The sequence below is a fragment of the Neopelma chrysocephalum genome, unplaced genomic scaffold (genome assembly GCF_003984885.1).
Source record: "Neopelma chrysocephalum unplaced genomic scaffold, ASM398488v2 Primary Assembly neopelma1_96942, whole genome shotgun sequence".
In the NCBI taxonomy this organism is placed as follows: domain Eukaryota; kingdom Metazoa; phylum Chordata; class Aves; order Passeriformes; family Pipridae; genus Neopelma; species Neopelma chrysocephalum.
Window position 1 is genome coordinate 2,751,325 of NW_020925585.1, and position 18,120 is coordinate 2,769,444.

General features: G+C 40.1%; 1 protein-coding gene across 2 annotated transcripts; it reads left to right on the top strand.

Annotated features, from left to right (window-relative positions):
• Window positions 1–626: 626 nt before the first annotated feature.
• FEM1C (fem-1 homolog C) lies at window positions 627–17,448 on the top strand. 2 transcript variants are annotated; one of them, XM_027670893.1, is made up of 3 exons: window positions 627–675; window positions 1,228–1,957; window positions 14,907–17,448. In XM_027670893.1, the coding sequence occupies exons 2-3, from the start codon at window positions 1,414–1,416 to the stop codon at window positions 16,214–16,216; spliced, it is 1,854 nt and encodes a 617-aa protein (XP_027526694.1). In that variant the 5' UTR covers window positions 627–675; window positions 1,228–1,413; the 3' UTR covers window positions 16,217–17,448. The 2 variants fall into 2 exon arrangements, with proteins under 2 accessions (XP_027526694.1, XP_027526695.1); XM_027670894.1 differs by lacking the exon at window positions 627–675 and having other exon boundaries at window positions 962–1,957.
• The last annotated feature ends 672 nt before the right edge of the window (window positions 17,449–18,120 follow it).

Sequence of the window (18,120 nt, forward strand, 5' to 3'; positions counted from 1 at the left end):
TCCTTGTCCTGTCACGTAACGGCACTGAAAAGAGTCTGGCACCATCCTCCTGGCACCTGCCTTGAAGATATTTTTATGTATTGATGAGATCCCCTCTGTCTTTTCTCCAGGCTCAAACATGCTCAGCTCCAGCAGTCTCTCCTCATAAGGCAGATGCCCCAGACCCCTGACCACCTTTGGGGCCTCTGCTGGGCCCTCTCCAGTAACTCCTCGTCTGTCCTGTACTGAGGAGCCCAGAACTGGGCACAGTACCGTATATACCGAGTGCCCACATTAGGCACGCATTTGTCCGTATGACGTGAGTCCACCCCGTACCCTCACACCCGCCCTGCACCGCCCCCCCGCCCCACAGCGGGGCGGGGAGCGCTCCCCGGCGCCCCCTGGCGGCCGCCCTCCCGCTCGCCCCACCGCCGCCCTCCAGCGGCGGCGTAGTCCCGCCCCCAGCAGCGCTGTGATTGGCTGGCTGGCGCCCGCGCCCTGCGCTGATTGGCGGCGGCGGGGCGGCCCGGCGCGGGGCGGACGCGGGGCGGACGCGGGGCGGACGCGGGGCGGACGCGGGGCGGCGGGCCGGGCTGTCATGGAGGCGTCGCAGGGAGCGCGGGCGGCGGCGGCGGGCGCGTCCATCTGAGGGCGGCTGCGACGGCGGCGGGAGGCGGCCTGGAGCGCCGCGGGAAGGTAACCTGCGGGCTAGCTGCCCTTTCCGGCCAGCTCCGGGTAGGCGAGCGGGGCGGGCTGGGTACCGTGAAGGGAAGGAGGGAGAGAGGGAGGGGGCCGGCGGGTTCTGGGCGCACCGGGGGGCGGCCGTGAGGGGGGCGGCGGGCTCGGGGTCTCCCCGCCGCTCGGGGTTCTGCCGGAGCCCCGCCGGCGCCTTTCCCACCCGGCTCTCCCCTGGGGGTGCGTGTCCTTGGGGCTCCCGCCGGGAGCGGGGGGCTCTGCGCTTGGGGTGCGCTCCGAAGCGAGTCGGAGGGGGCGGCTCGGAGCGCTGTGAGGGGGAAGAGGATCGTTCTGTGGCTGGTATGGATAACACGGTGGTAGGATCAGCCCCCCCCCCCCCCCCAGTAGCTTTCCTCAGGGGCCACTGCGCGGCCAGGGAGAGTCCCATGGAATGCAGCTGGACGCCGGCGCGCCACAACAGCGACTTGTTTGGGTATAGCTGCTGGAAAACACAATGCGGTTACTTGTTTGCCAAACAGGAGGTGAAAACATTGAGAATTCTTCCTTCTGCAGATTTATGACAAGCACAGCCTGCGCTTCGTCAGGACCCTGTTCAGAGTCTCCATGTTGTCCCATCGAGATGAGACTGATCTGAGAAGAAGCTGGGGACGTTCTGTTTGGGCTGAGCGCTTCCATTAAGCTCTTGACTCTGAAAAAGGCAGGCCTGTATCCTTCAGGAAGCAGAGAGGTACAGACTAAATGGATCTAAAGACAGCAGTCTTCAACGCAGCTCGTGATGGCAAGCTGCGGCTCCTTTCCAAGCTACTGGCAAGCAAAACAAGGGAAGAGGTGGCCCAACTGATGTCAGAGAAAACCAACGGTGCCACACCACTTCTGATGGCAGCCCGCTATGGTCACCTCGACATGGTGGAATACTTGTTGGACCATTGCTCTGCGTCCATAGAAGTTGGTGGTTCGGTGAATTTTGATGGCGAGACCATCGAGGGGGCTCCGCCACTGTGGGCAGCGTCGGCCGCTGGCCACCTAAAGGTGGTTCAATGTCTGTTAGATCACGGTGCATCTGTCAACAACACGACCCTGACAAATTCGACACCGCTCAGAGCTGCCTGTTTTGATGGTCACCTGGAAATAGTAAAATACCTTGTGGAGCACAAAGCAGACCTGGAAGTATCAAACCGTCACGGGCATACCTGCTTGATGATCTCATGTTACAAAGGTCACAAAGAAATTGCTCAGTATTTACTTGAAAAAGGAGCTGATGTTAACAGAAAAAGTGTTAAAGGTAAGATAGTTTCTTCGCTTTTGTTGTGGTGAATGCCGGTAAAGGTACTCATTTACTTCTTCAGGAGGCTGACATGCAAAAGTAATCTGCTTTCATAAAGTGAAATAGTAAGAGATAAAGTGTTTTTAGCTGTGTTTCTACTTTTTTTTTAATGTACTCTTTTCTTAACATGGGTTATAAAATTTCACTTTGAATTGATAAGCTTTAATCGTAAGCCCCTAATTCTTAAAAAGGCTTAGTCATATGAAATGTTATATTTATGCATGTGTTAAAAGCTAATAAACTTGCTGAGAACTCCTCTTTGTAGTAGGTTGGTGTAACAACGTACTCAAATATGTGAGTGTGCATTATTGATCTTCATACTATTTCTTGACAAAGCAAAATGCTGTATGTAGAACTGACCTGTGCCAGTAAGGGTAATACAAGGAAGTATGCATAAAGGAGAAAATTACTTTCTACATTGGAAAAATTAATAACGACTTTGCTCTTCACCCTCTCCCTCCAAACTATTGAGTAATTTTTGACCTTTTTCACTGTTGGTAAACAAAAACACATAATAGGATTAAAGAAATGAAGCTGCAGGTGACTGTGATCTCAACAGAAGAATTCCAGTGATGCACAGATCTCAAAATTGCCCCTGTTTGCACTTGCCCTGGTGTTACCACTCAAAATGAGGATTTCTGGTGTTTTTTGATGGGATCATAAGTTGGATCTCTTGGCTTGAATACTGGGGGTTTTATTACATCTCAAACTGCCATTTGGATGTGATATTTACGTGAAAACCACACCAGTTACTGCAAGTTACAGTTAATGTTTTAGCTCACTGGGCCAGGATTTTATTTCAACAGGTTTTAGGGTTTTGTATATATATGTATATATATTACTAATCAGTTATAATTTTTTTGTAGTATAATACTTCTACAGCCTGTTTCAGGCTATTACATGTGTAATAGTATACTGTACCTTACTGTTATTTCTGTTGAAATATACTTAGTGTCTAGATTATTGTGTGACTAGATTATTATTATTGGTAAACACCAACTATGAGCGTAATCTTTGGAAGAGCTGCTTGGTTAAATATGTGGTTTTTCAGCAAATCTTGCAGATATGTGGGTTTAATGTAAAGAAAGCTAAACTACAGATTTGTCATAGAGGTGGGCAGAACAAAATAAATCTTACTTTGTAAGGATTTGAGGTTGCTTATGAATCATCATGGACTTGTGGTAGGATAAAAATGTTGTTTTTCTAAACAGTGTTCTTGGAATAGCAAGCTAAATATAAAGTGTGTAAACAATTAAAAACTTGGGGTTTAGTTTTAAATCTATCCCTTTGTACAATAGGTATGAACAGAACAGTGCTGTTAAATATTTGATGTAACAGAGAAGAAAGACGTAACTCTGCAGTTCTTTTCCTCCCTCGTTTTGTGTTGGTGGAGTAGGCTTTACCTTACTCGTTCTTTTTGTTCGCTTTATTAGTACATTAGCATTTTTGTCTTTGTTTAACTAACTGAGTGGCAGCCACACATTCCTGAGGATTTTCAGTGCTGTCTATTATCATAATTCCTTTCTCTTACTTCTTCCTTTACTTTCTGTGTGACTTGCACCTAGGCACACAAGCAAAAGTTCTTAAGGTATGTAATTGATCTGTAATTAAAGTTGGATTGAATATGGTTTAGCTCATTAAAACTCATTTTATACTTTGAACTGCCACGTGTACAAATGGATGTCTGTAGGTAATAGTTATCTGCTGGTAAGTATGTGGAAATCCCCTCTGGTAGGACAGGAGCGTACTTTTTGGTATATTAAAGAAGTCTGATCTCTGAAGTTAAGCTGTGGTGAAGTAAAGCAAGCAAGCACTATAAACCCTGAAAGTGAAAGTCATCTGTGGAAAGGCAGAAGAACTGAAGAAAATTGGTAGCCCCTAATATTGCGACAATATGGGCACTGCAGTTTCTGAGACTCAGCAGGTAACCTTCTCAGTTTTGGATGCAGAAATGCCATTAATTTTAAGATGGATCCAGCAGGATTCATTTTACATTGTCATGTTCCACCTCAAAGACTTTTTGTATTACTTTCAGTTTCTACCCCTCCCTGCTATGTACTAAACAGCTGACAAGTGTGTCTGGGCTTGTAGCAGGAACATACAGAGCACTTGGGTGCTCTGCTCCTCAGCAGTAGAAGTCGTTGCTGCCCTTGTATGTGGGATCTTTTTAGGTAGGCCCTGTCTTCGGCCATGTATAGAGAAACCTGTTGTTCTGTGAAAGATGTAAAAAGCTTTAACTATTTCAGATTTTGTTGCATTTAAAATTGCAATGCTCCTTGTAAGAGCAGAACTACGTAACTTCAGTAGAGGTGCTGTTGTGGGAGATTACTATGCAGCCTGGAGTGGGACAGGGGACAAAAATTACTTGAACTGTTTCTTGTGGTTTTCCACTAGATTTTCATATTGCAAAGTCAAATTTAATACATTATTTTAAACCCCAGGAAAATGTAAATATGAAAATGTTTTGAAGTGTTGGCAGTTCCAGGGAAAAATCCAAATAGTTTGATATTAGAGAAAATAGGTATGTTCACACATGTCTAAATGTATAGAGCAGGTGAAAGGTAAAATACCTATTCGAAAATACAGGCAGAATCCCACAACTATATTTTGGACTATGGAAATTCAGAATGCAGAGGGTTTTGAAAGACAGTTATGAAAGTGCAGAAGTACAGGTGTTCATAAAGATTTCAGAGTCTGAGTCAGTTAAGCTGCTACACTGAGGTGAAGTGTAGGTCTGGCACTGTCTCATAGGAGATGGTGCTGAAGAAGGAGTTTATAAGGTGTTTGGGGTAGATGAGTGCTCTCCTGTGAAAGGTGGGCAATGGTTCTGAATTGAAAGTACAAACCTTTAGTTGTCTTAGTTTCTATTGTTTTGCAATCTGAGCTTTCACAGTTTCCCCAAACTTCTGTGTAGCACATAGGCCACAGAAGTGTAAGCAAAGGGGTTTTTAAAAAATGTTTTATAAGCCATAGGGACAAACTGATACCTAGGGTAAGAAGGGTAGGTGGGATTTTTTATTTAATGATTGTGGAAAATTGGAAAGGTATCTCTAGATGTGAAGCAACCAAAGCAATGCTTTACATAGGTAATTTACCACTGTGTTCCTAATTCATAGCTTTCTCTAGTCTACTGGTTTGAGAAGCTGCAGACTAATAATAAGAAAGCTTAATGAGTTTCGCTTGCGTATATTAATATCTCAGGTGGCAAGGTTTTATGCTGCTCCTAAAAGGAGGAATGGTGTGGATAATGCTAGAGTAGCAGGAACCCGACTTTTTTCAGGAGGAGGCATAACCCTAGAAGTAAAGCTCAAGTGAAGCAGAGCTCTACCTCTGCGCCGGATGAGGAGGATGTTGTGTGACGGCTGCATGCAGATTTATGTTTGCTGCATTGCAAAGCCTGCCAGTGATTTTTTATTAGGCTACTGCTCCCTTACTGTTACCTTCAGAACAGACCTTTTGGTTCTCTAATACAATGTTTCACTGATGTGTTTCTGTGCACAATCTTCATTTGGCAATGTGTAGGAAGGGAAATGCTTACTCTCTTAATACAAGTGGCAGTGGGCTTAGGGCCTGTAGATTACAGATCTGGGCTCTTTGAGACTGTTGGATTTTATATTTAAAATACAATATTTAATATAAATGCCCCAATAAAATTATTTTTCATGAAGACTGTTTTTAATGGAATCTTATACTTCTGTTTTAACTCCAGACGTGACACTTAAAATCTTGCATTTTGAAAATTTGGAATGCATATTTTGATAATTTGTGTTATGCTTTATCCTCCTCCACCAGATTTGCAGAAAGAAGGGGAATGAATATCCATTATTGCAGGAATTAATGAGTTAAGTTGTAGATTAAGTAAACATGTGCTGATAGCCAGGATGATCTGAATGCAATGGTGCAGTGACTTTTTTTCAAAATACCTGTTTGAAAGGCAGGTATTTTTTCTGAATAAGTCTTTCCATTCCTCAGATGTTTGTTATATGGTCTCTTCAGGGTGATCTTTGTGGTTTTGTAAGTCATCTTCACTAACTCTATCCCTCTTCTGTAGTTATCAGACTTGTCAGCTAGCCAAAAGACTGATTTTTTTTCTCCTTCTGATTATTAGAAAGTCTAATAAGAACTGCTGAACTAGGCACTCTTTTAGGTGTCTCTTGGGATCTTCACAGGAGCATTTGATTGCATTTTAAAAATTGAAAATAATATTATGATTCCTAAATTCCACTGGCACAGTGTTTGATTACAATAGCTTTGTAGAATAATATGGAAAACAAGGCTTGTTGACTTTGCTTCCTCACTTTGGAAAGTACAGAAGCATCCAGACCTCTGTCTCTATGGGTACTGTATCAAGGTTATATGTGTAGTAGTACTTTATCAAGGGCTAGTGCTATTTCAGTATTGTTGTTTACATGGGCTACTGGAAAGTGTAACATTCAAACCTGCTAGTAAGGGAAAAATCCTTTACAAACTTGGCAGACTCAGAAATAGGGGGGTTATAGAGATGCATACTTTTTCCTTTGTGGTCAGTATGGTTTAGTGTGTGTTAAAAATAATTCATTTTCTCTTGCAGTAAACATTAAGGAGTCTTGACAGGTCTGTTTGCTTCTGAGGTTGTTTGTCTTGTCTGCTTGCCAAGATTCATAGATTTATTGGTGACGGGGCAAGGCAGGGGGGGAACAAAAAAGACCAAACCAAAGCCCCTTGGGCTTTATTTTTGCTTGTTTGTTTTGTTAGTTGTTACTTTCCCCACCCCCCCTTTGAATAAGCCCTTGCTCTAAAAATGTGCTGTGTTGGTTTTTGGGGGGTTGCTTTTTTTTCTTTTTTGGTAGGTATTACATGGTGCAGTGCACTGCATTTTATAGATATATTGTTTGTGACACGGTGTGGAAACTGAACTTCAGTAAGAATGTCCGTAAATTAAATTAAAAAGACACATTTAAGGGAATAAATTCTTGAATTTCAACTAAAAAGAAGTTTATGTTGAAATTAGATTATTAGCAGCACACTGTTATTAATCTAATAATTGGTAATCTTGTTCTCATTAGGTACTTTGGTGAGCAAGACAGGAATTATTCCGTTACAGAGTATGGAAACTAGATTAAAATAAGTTATTGAGATTAGCAGTTCTTTGCATTTTTTACTGAATTACTTACTTTTTAACTTAATTTTTGCTTTAATTTCTTCTAAAGGGGAAGACATACTTCTAGTTTTTCTTTGCCATGCATACTGAGTATAGGGATGTGTAACAATTTTCTTGTGCATTGTCCATGTGTATGTGCATCTAGCAATACTTACTTTTTTTTATAAGTAAAACACTTGGAAGACTGAATTACTCTAAGTGCTCTGATAGAAAAAAAACGAACATTACATGAACAATTTCACTTTATAAAAGTGGTTGATTCATCTATAGGGCTGCAAAAATATATACATGTGGTTAATTTTACACACTGCTCAGTCATTTAAATAATTTTTTTTTCTCTTATGTTTAATGATCTTGGATATGTAATCAGATTGGTGTTAAATTTTATTATAAGTTTTATCACATGGAAATTTGATCAAGCATTTTGTAAGTACTGGGAAGTGGATGCACTTAATTGGTTGCAAATCAAAGCAAATCAATTTCTGTGTCATGGCTTCATTTTCTTTCACTCTCCTGTCACAAGCTACCAGTCTATTTTGGGAATTACTTTCTTCTGACATAGAAAGACCTGTCCTCATTGTGAATTTGAATGCCCACCCCCCAGTCCAGTAAGTTTGGAAACACGGGATAGTTAGAGAATTAGTTCTGTGATAGGTGAAGTGTTTCTGTAATGTTCATAACCACTTTTAAACGAGTGCTGTTAACACAAGAATAAAATACAAAGCTATGGTGCCAACTGACCATGTCTTTTCCTGAATTTGTGTTTACAAGATTTGGAAGGACTGGAGGTGGGGTTATTCTGTTTCTTTTTGCTGTTTCTAATTAGAGAAAATTATTAAATAATGTAAATGGTAAAGTTTTATACAGATAGAAATGGTTTGTAAGTGGTATTAGCAGTACAATACAGTGACACATTCTAGCAGAGAGGTATTGAGACTACCAGAATATCTCTACTCCAGTTTTGTGTCTGGGCAAGAAGGAGGAGCCCTTCATGTTGTCATAATATTAACTATCTCTGACACATGATTAAATTCCTGCAGGTCATTTTGCAATTAAAAATGGGTTGAAAAGACTACCTGAAACCTAATCATTCTCACTTTTAAAAAATTACTCTAAATATGGCCAACACCTTTATATGTGTCTCTTTGGAAATGGCTTATCAAAGAGAATGACTTTCAAATTACTTTTGCTTATTTTCAGCCTTTTTTCTTCTTAATACAGCAGTAGATATAATATTGATTTTCAGATTGTTGCTGAATAAATAATGTTACAAAACTTTCACTAACTACTGAATTGTGTTCAACTACTTATTACTGTCAATATAGACAGTGCAGTGTTTTGAAATGGATGAGTTAATTCACGGGATAATGGTTGATTTACCATACATATTTGAACTGCTCAACTCCTGGCCAATGTATGGAACTTAGCCTTCAAATTAGATATTAAGGCCACTGCCATGTTTTCTTTCAAGTTCTTCCTCGCATTTAACTTGATACTTGCTAGGTGTAGATGGCTGGTAATGTTGTTCTTTCTTAAGATTGGGGTTTAAGTTGGGTTTTAGTCTTTTTTTTTTTTTAAGTTGGCAGCTCTTAACTATCTGTCTACAACTACCCACTTTTCTATGGAAGCTTGTGTTTCTTACAGTATATTCTTCCCACTCTACCTGTACTATCCAGTCAAACTAAGTGAGGTGCAGCCTCTAAAAATTAGTGATGATGGCCTTGTGTTACTAATTTTTACATGGTTTAATATGAACTGTGGTTATTTTAACTCTAAGGGCTACTGGAGTATAAATAACTAAAAAACAACACTACTTCTGATAAACTGTCACTAACAACTGTTTAAACTTAATTGTAATATGAATGAAAAAACTAAATTACTTTAAGGATATCCAGTTGGACAGAGTAGGAGTCTTAAGCATATTTCCACATGTTCTACATAGCTGCATTGCAAATTAATGGCATACAGACTGTTGGATTGAATTTACCCAGACAATGGCCAAGCTTATTTTGTATGGATTTTTTTCAGTCATACGGTGATGGATCTGCAGTATGTAATATGAATAGCTGGTGTTGATCCTGTTGTCCAAGATGGCAAAAAGTATGTTAATAGTTGTGAAGCAATAGTAAGAACTTCAGTGCTACTGATACTTTTTGGCTTATTTGTCTTTAAAATGCTTTTATGTTATGACTTTTTAAATATCTCAAAAAATATTGACTTGTAGGTAGAAAACAGGTGCCAACTCCAGTGTTTTAAAGCTCTGCTGTGAGGGATAGTGTATGGACTTGAATACACCTTGAAGTGCCTGTGTTAACTAGTGGCTCAGCTGGGTGCTTCTGTTTTTGCTTTCACCAATAAGTACAGATTGCAGCTGGTCTGAGCAACCAGCCAGTCTTTAGTTCTGGATTAACTGCTGTAGTTGCATTTTAACTACACTTTCTCTAGCATAGCAAGAAGACTTAAAATGTATGTGTGTTGGTAAGTCTGTATATTTGTCTGCATTTGACAGCTTCCTGTTTTAGGAATATAAAGGTGTTATCCTTCTCAATATTGAGGTATTGACAGTTTTCTGGTCTGCGATGTGTGATAAGGACAGAGGGAATTATAGCTGATAAATTATGCATACCAAATTCACCAACTCTTAATCCACCTAAATTTGGTTAAATCTTTGTTCTTGCAATTGAAAATTTTGTTGGTCTTGGTAGAGATTGTAGTGTGGCCAGACCTGTAATTGACTTAATGCTCTCTATTAATGGTAAAAATTGCCTGAGTATTACAAGGATTGAAAATCACTTTCTGTTGCATGAACTAGATTCAGCTTTGTGAATGTCGATCTAGCAGATAATTTCAGGTGCCACTTTGTGTTGGGGTGTCTTCCTCTGCTTACTTGTTAGTAAATGATAGTGAAATCACTGGCCACTATTCAGAAATATTTCAGGAAAATAATATTTTGCAAGTTAAACTCACTTTCAGTTTGTAAAACAATCTGATATTTTCTGTGGGTTTTTCTTCAAATGTTTGGATCCTACACTTAAAATATGGGGGAAAAAATGTGTTCATAGCTCTGCTATATTTACAAAACCCTGCTAAACTTAAGTCATAGGCTTTTCAACATAATTTTTTATGCATTTTTGTGTGAATTTGGTTAGTCTGTCAGCTAAATTTTGATTTCTGCTGAGCGTGGATTGAGACTCAGTTTGCACTGCATATTCTGTTATTGCTGGTTTTCTGGTTGCTGGAATTGAGAACAACAAAGAGGCCTTAGAATATGCTGGGTTCTTTTTCAGATGGTCAACAAACCTGTTTGAGGAAGAAGTAGGAGATCAATATACATGTGAAGTTTTAAGAACTGAAAGATTGGGAGAGAAGTAGTGATGAGTGGATGGTCTGGATACTAGTGAGGAAACCGAGGCAAAATGCCCAGTGCCCATTAGAAAATATTCATCTAAACAGTCTTTTAGTCTCTACATACTTCTTCTGCATACCAAAACTTGCAAAGCATTGGGCAAACATTTTCTTGTCTCGGTGGCTTTGCCAACAGAAGATAAAATCAAGCTGCTGTGTGACAATCTGCTAATTCAAAGCACAGAATATAGGTTTACATTGTGGATCTAAGGTGTCTCAATCTGCTGGTGACAAGTGGGTGTGGAATTCAGAGGACAGTCATTATGGTTTGACCTAGTATTTCTGAATTTTGCTTTTATGGTTGTTTTTTTTTTCTTCAACTTTGTGTATTCTTACTGTGTCCTGTTAGAAAGGAGGTAAGTGTGCTATGAAATCACATATGTAAAAGCTAGAAGATGTCAAAGTTATTTGTACAGAGCTACATTAAGTTCTTATAATTGAAAATGGAATACGTTTTCTATTTTTGAAGTATTTAATAAGTATGAAACCCTTTTTCTTATTAGATATATATGTACTAATTTGACATGTTTTGCTTTTGAATTGACTGTGTTCAGGCCAGTGTAAACTGTACATTCTTGGGAGAAAGAATGTATTAATGTAAAGACTTCACCTTCATTTTAGTTTTAATTTAAGTCTGTACAGTGCTAGGCTCTTAAGGCAGATCTCAAGCATGCTTTTGACTAGAGTTTCGTTAACTAATGCTCTAGAATGAAGAGTGAACCATGCATTCTAGAGATCAGAGTCAGGAAAAAAATTAAAGCGTATGAAGATAAATAGAAGCTGTTCAGATAAGTACAAATACACTTATCCCTCACGTGAGCTGAAGATTTCTATTGCATTGTTTCCTAACCCACGTTAGTTCTGTTAGAGACTAGAAATACAATGGCAAAGCACACTGTAAATCACTCTCTTGTTGGCATTAAAAAAAAGCCTACATAAAATGCAAATAAGGAAGTTTCCTGAGACTTGTCTGTCTTAACTTTTAAAAGCCAAATCTGATTACTAGGAATGGGCAGCAAACCCTTAGAAAATTAGGTTCTCATTTGTGAATGTGGAAACTTGCTGACAGTGTAACAGAAAGTGATGATTGGATGGGCAGTTAACTGGAATTTGCAGGCTTAATGATGTAGGAGATCTTAATTGGGTTGGAGGGCAGATTTTAACATGAATTTTCTGTTAATTAATTTTGTGTGAGGCTGAAAACTTTCTACGCCTGTGTCTGTATTATGTATAAGATAAAGAACAAGGAAAATGTAAATTGTGTGGTTTTAAAAGCAGTCAACTACATAATAGATTTCGTTATGTTGAGAGGGGACCAGAAGAGTTTGTCTCCATCTTTCCATTCTCCTCCATTGAAATGCTCATATCTGAAGCTAAGCAAACTTTTAATCTAGTTGAAGCCTAATAGTTAGGTATTCAACTGTGGTGTCCAATACTTGCTCTCTAATTTTCTATAAATAGAGTTTTCAAATAGGTGGCACTAGTGCTTACTAGAAATTTCCTCACATGGTGTTGGAACTGGAATGCCATTAAATAAAAGACTTTACAATGTCATGCTAATGAAAAATAATCTGCATGTAAATGATAAGATGCTTGTAAGATAGATGGCTGCATGGTGTGTGTTGAGGGCATGTTTTTCTTCTTAGCTCTGGGAATCCTAACTACAAGAGCAGAGGGATTAAGGTGGGAGTTCAGGATAAAGGCCCAAGAAAGCATTAAGAATAGTTTGTCTGGGTGTATACATGCCCTTGACAAAATATTCTGCTCCCTTAGAATATACTGGCAGTCTCAAAGGTCCCAGCTGAGATGGAGGGTCTGTTGTGATGGATTGCATTGTCTATATAAAGTCATTGCTTCAAAACATACCCATCAAAAGGGTTGGCAGATGGAGAGAGGAAGAGGTGTAGGGTAGATGAAAAGAAAGCCAATGTTGGGTTATCCCAGCTTTAATTTTCATACACCTCTCACTATTTTTAATTGTTGCTGGAGATAGAGAAGGAGGGAAATGTAACAAGGGATGAGGGAAAAGTAAAGCAATGTGAAGATAGACAGCTTAAGTTTCTGTTTTATACTTGGAAGCAGTTACAAAATCCCTTACAGAATAGATTTTTCAAGTTGGAAGGGACGTACAATGATCACTAGTCCAACTGCCTGACCAATTTCTGGCTGACCAAAAATTTTATCAAATTGCTAAGGACATTGACCAAAGGCAATGACACTGACAGGCTTGGGGCATCAATGACCTCTGGAGGAAGCTTGTTCCACTGTTGGACCACCTCTCAGCAAAGAAGGTTCCTCATGTCAAGCCTCAACATCCCCTGGCACAGCTTTGAACCGTTCCCATCTATCCTGTCACTGGATACTGGGGCAAGAGCTCAGCACCTCCCTCTCCACTTCTCCCCCTCAGGAAGCTGTAAAGACCAACAAGGTCACCTCTCAGCATCCTTTTCTCCAAACTAGAAAAATCTGAAGTCCTCACAGGACATTCCTTGCAAGCCCTGTCACCAGCTTGGTTGCCTTCCTCTGGGCACATTCAGGGACCTTCACATCCTTCTTAAATTGTGGGGCCCAGACCTGCTCACATTGGCACAGCCCCACCCTGAGCAATGCTGAAAACAGCAGGATAATCACCTCCTTGGACAGCTGTCTGTGCTGTGTTTGATGCTCCCCGGGATGGGGTTTCTCCAGGCACACTGTGACTCGTAGTGATCCCCCAGGTCCCTTTCTGCAAGGTTGCTCTGCAGCCACTCCTCTCCCAGTTTATATTTGTGCCTGGTGTTACTAAATCCCAGGTGCAGAGTCCAGCATTTGTACTTGTTCAGTTGGTGCCATTGATGATTGCTGAATGCACCAAACTATCCAGATCCATCTGGAAGGCCTCTTTTCCCATGAAAGTCAACAGCACCTCCCAGTTTGGAATCATCAGCAGGCTTACTAGTAGTGCATTTAACTCCTGCATCCAGGTCATTGACAAATATATTGAACAGCACAGGCCCTAGAACTGAGCCCTGAGGAGCACCTCTGGTGACCTATTGCCAGCCAGCTGTAGCCCCATTCACTACAATCCTTTGAGCTCTGCCCTTCAGACAGTTCTTCACCCAGTGCACCATGAACCTACTTATTCCACAGCTGGACAATTTGCCCAGGCAGATGCTGTGAGGGACATTATCAAAAACCTCACTAAAATGCAAAAAACCTGCATCCACCACCTTCCCTTCATCTGCTGGGTGGATGACCTTATCCTAGAAGGATATCAAATTAATTAAAACAGGACTTTTCCTTTGTGAATCTGTGTTGACGGTTCCTGATGATTGCATTGTCCTGTAAATACTTTTCAGTAGCATTCAGTATGATCTACTCCATGATTTGTCCAAGTACTGAGGTTAGACTAATACGTCTGTAGGTTCCTGGGTCATCCCTCTTGCCCTTCCTATAAAATGAAATAACATCTGGCTTCCAGTCAATGGGGACCTCCCAAGACTTTTGGTAGCTGATGGGAGGTGGGACCTGCCATATCATCGCCCAGCTTCTTCAGTACTCTGGGGTGAATCCCATAAGGTCCCGTGGGCTTGTGAACATTCAGCTGATACAGTCCCTGAGAAGTGTCCAGGCAAATGGAAAGTCACGATTCCCACAGTCATCTTCTGAAGCCAGGGACTGGGCATAGGATGGTCCCTGTGTGTTATTAAAGACTGAGGCAAAATAAAGCATTGAATGTCTCCATTTTACTTCACCCTTAATAATCAGATTACCATCTTCAACATGTATCAATCTAATGTTTTCTTTAGACCTCCTCTTGCTACTAATGTACTTTAAAAACCCTTCTTCTTGTCTTACACAATACAGGCCAGTTTCAATACTAATTGAGCTTTGGCCTTTTGTGTCTTGTCCCTGCTTATATCAAGCACAGCTCTGTCAAATTCCTGACCTTCCCTGTCAAAGCCTGACCTTGGTTCCTGAGATCATACAATTTCTTTTTCCTCTTGAGCAGCATGAGGAGTTCCCTGTTCAACCGAACTGGTCTCCCATTTGCTTGACTTTTGACACAGTGGAATTCCTGCTCCTGTGCTTTTATGTAGTGGAGACTTGCATTTTAATTCTGGTTTGGTTTTGCTTTTTTTAAAAACCTGGGGCCATAATATCAAGCGTTTTTATTTTTATAACTGCCTGGTAGCCTTGATATTTAATCAGATCTTGAATATTTTGACTTGTCATCTAAACTTTCGTAATACATAAATGTGGAAAAAGTTATTTTAAAACTATTAATATTGGACTTTTTTTAACTTTTTTTTAACTATTAGTGTGGTGGGGTTCAGACTATAATTTGATTATGATTTTATAACTATGTTTCTTCTCTTGCAGGAAATACAGCATTACATGACTGTGCTGAATCTGGAAGTCTGGAAATCATGAAGATGCTTCTCAAGTATTGTGCTAAAATGGAAAAGGACGGTTATGGAATGACTCCCCTTCTGTCAGCCAGTGTTACAGGCCACACAAATATCGTGGACTTTCTGACCCAGCATGTACAGACTAGTAAGGCTGAGCGCATAAATGCACTGGAACTTCTAGGAGCAACATTCGTGGACAAAAAGAGAGATCTGCTTGGTGCTTTGAAATACTGGAAGCGAGCTATGGAAATGAGATACAGTGATAGGACTAATATCCTGAGCAAACCTGTGCCACAAACACTAATTATGGCATATGATTATGCTAAAGAGGTAAACAGCTCAGAAGAGCTAGAAAATCTTATTGCAGACCCTGATGAAATGAGAATGCAAGCATTATTAATTAGAGAACGTATTCTTGGCCCGTCTCACCCAGACACATCGTACTACATTAGATACAGAGGTGCTGTCTATGCAGACTCTGGAAATTTCAAGCGTTGCATCAACTTATGGAAATATGCTTTGGACATGCAGCAGAGCAACCTTGATCCACTGAGCCCTATGACAGCCAGCAGTTTGCTATCATTTGCTGAACTTTTCTCATTCATGCTTCAGGATAGGGCAAAAGGCCTGCTAGGCACAACTGTCACATTTGATGATCTAATGGGTATACTGTGCAAAAGTGTTCTTGAAATAGAACGAGCCATGAAACAAACCCAGTGTCTTCCTGATCCAACACAGCTGAACAAAGCCCTTTCCATCATTTTGCATTTAATTTGTTTATTGGAGAAAGTACCTTGCAGCGCAGAACAGGAACATTTTAAGAAGCAGACTATCTACAAGTTTCTTAAACTTCAGCCTAGAGGGAAGAATAACTTCAGTCCACTTCACCTTGCTGTTGACAATAATACTACCTGTGTCGGTCGCTACCCAGTTTGTAAATTCCCCTCTCTACAAGTTACTGCTATCCTGGTGGAATGTGGTGCTGATGTAAATGTCAGAGACTCTGATAACAACAGTCCATTACACATTGCTGCACTGAACAACCATCCAGACATCATGAATCTTCTTATCAAGTCAGGTTCACATTTTGATGCCACAAACTCCCATAAACAAACTGCTAGTGATTTGCTGGATGAGAAGGAAATAGCCAAAAATTTAATCCAGCCCATAAATCATACTACTTTGCAGTGTCTTGCTGCTCGTGTAATAGTGAATCATAACATATCCTATGCAGGGCACATCCCTGAAAAACTAGAGAACTTTGTTTTGCTTCACAGATGATAGGGTAGTGTCCCAGAGCACTGTTTTTGAAGCACGACTTGGTGATAATATTTTCCTTGAGCACTGTTGTGATACACCAGCGTTCCCTTAGCTTGCTCCATTTTGCTCTCATTGGCTAAAGTGTTGTTAGCATCAGATCTGCAGAATTGGTTACCCAGTATTTAATATGAATATGCCATATAATATATTTTGTGGATTATTTAGAAATGTAATGCCATATCTAGACTTTCAAATTGTCTGCCAAAGGCTTGTCTTTTCTGGTCTTATTTGCCTGTTGGGTGTTTGGGACTGAGATGAGTATTTTCCACTGATGTCTTTCTACTGTAATTGTCATGTGGATTTTATACAGTTGGAAGGTCATCTTTTTTTGGTTTTGCTTGAGCATTTCTACTCTTACTCTCTTCTTTTTCTATGGACTCATTGCTAAACTGTACAAGTTGTATGGACTTGTTAACATTTGCAACTACCATAAGTGCTTTTATCTTCTCTATGCACTGGCTTAAACATGACTGTTGTGTGTGAGCATATTTCTATGCAGCACTTGGCCAATTTCAACTTAAATGCCAATTTTGTTTTGCAGTTCGTTTGGAGCTCTTTTGAGAATGCTGTCTTCATAGCATGATGAATTTTGGAGTTATTTATCAGCTCTCCAAACTTGGGTTTGACTTTTTTGACTGCTGTAACTGAGGTTGCTTTCATCTTGTTCCTCTGGAAATTTGTCCTAAATTTGGGAAAAGAAAATCTTGCTTTTTCTGATTGTAGTCCACTTGAACTTTAAATCTGAGAATTGTTCTATTGCATCGTGCAGCTGGGGGAAGAGTCCTCATTATGTACAACTGACACCTTCCCCTTTGCACTAATGTCTTGCTTGTGCTGATTATGTGACTAGATGTGAAGTTTGCTCAGAGTTTAACCTCAAACCTTAATGATACACTTTAACGAGAAGTAGTTCAAATATATGCTGTACTTTAAAATCTGCAAATCTACAGAAGAAACTAAAGCATGTTTGTGGCATGATGCTTATCAGTCCAGATCTAGACATCATCTAGTATAGTAAGTGGCTGTCTGCCAGGATATTGGAAGTTCTATAACAGTGTCCTTTTTCCTTCTTTTTAAGTATCTTTAGAAATACTTGCATGGATTTTTCATCTCTACTGTGTCAGCTCTACTTAACAAAAGCGGAAGTTCTGTTGTGTATATAGCTCCTAATTAAAGTACATATTTTTATAATATTTGCACAACAGCTTAGCTTCTACAACAGAAAGGGCTCTTTTGACTTGATAAGTCTATAAATGAAGATCATAAATGTGAGTGTGATTCAGGTAATTAATATAATTCAGCACTTTACTGTTGATTATTGGTAGGATTTATTATGGCACATTAGCCCTGCAAATGTCTTAAAGTGAAATTAATTTCTGCTGGATAGGATACAGGTTACTTGCAAATTTAGTGGTCTAGCATACTGGATATTTTTGACTTAATGTCCCATCTCAGTGGTGGGCAGTAAGAGTATCTATGGGGTTCTTACTCCAGAAATTCAACAAGTTGTTTTAGGGAAAGATATTTAGAATCCAAATTAATTACATTAGGAGGGTCTTTTTAATACTTAATGTTTATTTTTTAAGTTGATGTTGGAACATTTTTTGTCATTTAAGTTGAGGAAGAATGTGTGTTGGGAGCATATAAGAATAGTACTTCCACGCTTTTGGTCTGTTTTGGCATTTCTGTCAGTGCACAGCATGGTGCCTACTAGCTTAGCCATTCTTAGGAAAATTATGGGGATATTTTTAAGCAAAGATGTGTTGAAAGCAGTGCTGTTTGTGTATTGCCACTATAAGACTTGCTATTTTGAAGCAATTTTCACCTGTTTGTCCCTTGCTATGTCTATATTGTATAAAATTACA